General features: G+C 40.4%; 1 protein-coding gene across 1 annotated transcript in view; it reads right to left on the bottom strand.

Moving 5' to 3' along the window:
• The window catches only part of LOC137973082 (protocadherin Fat 4-like), a 63,750-nt gene that overhangs the window by 38,275 nt on the left and 22,975 nt on the right, over positions 1-2,500 (bottom strand). The window contains exons 15-16 of the mRNA XM_068819818.1: positions 1,928-2,042; positions 1,496-1,675 (exon numbers count right to left, since the gene is read on the bottom strand). Coding sequence (XP_068675919.1) covers positions 1,496-1,675; positions 1,928-2,042 — 295 coding nt within the window. The remainder of the gene's footprint in view (positions 1-1,495; positions 1,676-1,927; positions 2,043-2,500) is intronic.

A 2,500-nucleotide genomic window follows, 5' to 3' on the forward strand; every position in this document is an offset into this window, starting at 1 on the left:
AAAAAAGAACACCTCATCCTAGGTACAACAAAATATGGGATCCGCTAGACAAGTTGACATTGAAAGATCTGGCGCTCAAGCTGCTAATGTTACTCCTACTGATCACAGGAAAAAGAGGACAATCGATACACTTGCTTAATATTATCACTATGCATCTTGTTGATTCCTCTTGTGTCTTCAACCTGACTAGTCACACAAAGACAAGCAAACCAGGAAAACCAGCATTAGCTATCACTATCCAGGAATTCAAACAGGACTACCGCATATATGCCCCATAAAAACCCTGAGAGAATACTTGAAACGAACAGATACTATCAGAGGTGATCAACAACAGTTGTTTATAAGTTTTGTCAAACCGCATAAATCAGTATCAAGAGATATAATCTCTGGATGGGCTAAAATAGTGCTGCAAAAATAGAAATAGAGCAGCCAGTGTTTCCAAAGCCAAGCAGAAGGATCTACCTCTGGATGAAATTCTATCCCAGGCTGGATAGAGCACTGCTGATACATTCAGGAAATTCTAAGACAAACCCATCATGTCAAGTAATGACAGTATGGCGTCTGCTGTATTAAGACATTGGACTTGCAAAGTTTCTTGTTACCCCATGTATTACTCCCTATAGATTCATGTTACAATTCATGATATTTTTCTTTGGTTACTGTTCCATTGTGATGCTACACGTAGAAGCACATTTATGACAGAAAACTTGATGTAGTAAATGTTTACATCTGAATATACACCTCCAGTCTCTTCATTTGCATGTGGGTGTTCGAAGGCTTTAAAATCTCGTGGGATCTCCCGCTCTCGTAGTCATGTGATAGAATTGGAAGATTAAACGAGACTTACCTGTAAGTTGATGTTTGATCGACATTCTATCACATGACCGGCAGAGCAAGGAGATCACATGCCCACCCTCTCTATTCTTCCTCCCTATTGGAGTTATATGCAAATATTTCACTTAATGGAACATACTTGCTGTTTCTCTGTGGGGTGAGTTGGGGTTTCTTCCTTTCTCACACCCACACCTTTTAAGAATGATCTTGCGCGTGCGCTGTGCTATCTCATGTGATCTCTTTGCTCTGTCCGTCATGTGATAGAATCTCAATCAAACTTCAAGTTACAGGTAAGTCTCGTTTAATCTTCCAATTATCGTTGCAATCATTTTTTCTAACCACATTTCAAAATACCTCCATATGAAATTTCCCTCCACAAGTTAATGATTTCTCATCATGCTTACTTCTATTAAACTAAAAAATCACGAGACGCCAATGTATCGCAAATTTATCGAATCTATTTCTTTACAAAAAATCTATTGACTTCAAACGTTTATTATGAATCCCTGAAAGGAGTTCTCACTGCTCATGGCACTATAGCTAAACCGGTTAGAAAGGCTTGAAGACAGATAGATGCAGCTTAATTTAGGCTGCGGGAGCATGTTTAGAGGCGGTCTCCTTAAGTACGACAGCCAACACCGTACAACTCTGTAATTAATACCTTGAAAGTCGCCCATTAATATCCAGGCCTCCGATGTGTTGAGGGATACCACATCACCGAGATATGGGTCGAACACGATTTGGGCGCCGTTCTTTAGTGTTCCCTCTAACCCACTGCGAATATCACGCACTTTTCCACTGTCCTCACTATCAAGGGGCCACTGGTGATCTCGATAAAAACCTGTTAAGGAAGGCAAGACGTTAACTTCCGTTTTCTCTTATAAAGGAAGCTTCCCCGTACTGGTCGAGTTTAGTCTGAATTTCATTTTCTTAGATCAGCTGTTTTATGAACTGCTCCTTAACCTATTTCGAATTAAAATTAGAATTTTATCATAACACTTGATAGAAATACTAACAAATCTAATTGCGTAGTCCGGAGAGCTACCTAGAACCTGGTAGTAATTGTGAGGAAAGCAATGTGGGACAAACTGACCTGATTGGTTGACAAATTCATATCTTATTTGGCCATAAATAGAGCTCTCTTCATCCTGGTCTCTATCCGAGGCAGCTACTTTTCCAACTTCCTTAGGGCCGCTGGTGAACCATCCCTAAAAATTTATCAGTCACTCAGCAAACAATTTACTCGACCAATAGGCAAACTTACCTTTATCATATATGGTTCACGAAGGCTTTAGTGGCCTTGCATCCAATGCCAAAAATGTCTTGTGAATTCGAGATATAGCATCACAAATTGATCTTACTTTTAATATTTACGCAACTTTGTTTTTTCCATAGGGGGTGATAATATTAAAGGTTTATTGGCAGGTTTGGCCAATACATTAGCGTTTTCTTTGAAAATGCATGCAGGAAGAGAGTGGTGGCTCAGTTGCTAGAGCACCGGGCTGCCATGCGGGAGGTCGTGAGTTCGACTCCGGCCGGACCAAAACTCAGGGTCTTTAAATAACTGAGGAGAAAGTGCTTCCTTTGTAGTTACATCCGCAAATGGTTAGACTTTCAAGTCTTCTCGGATAAGGACGATAAGCCGGAGGTCCCGTCTCACAAATAA

The sequence above is a fragment of the Montipora foliosa genome, chromosome 1 (genome assembly GCF_036669935.1).
Source record: "Montipora foliosa isolate CH-2021 chromosome 1, ASM3666993v2, whole genome shotgun sequence".
Taxonomy (NCBI): domain Eukaryota; kingdom Metazoa; phylum Cnidaria; class Anthozoa; order Scleractinia; family Acroporidae; genus Montipora; species Montipora foliosa.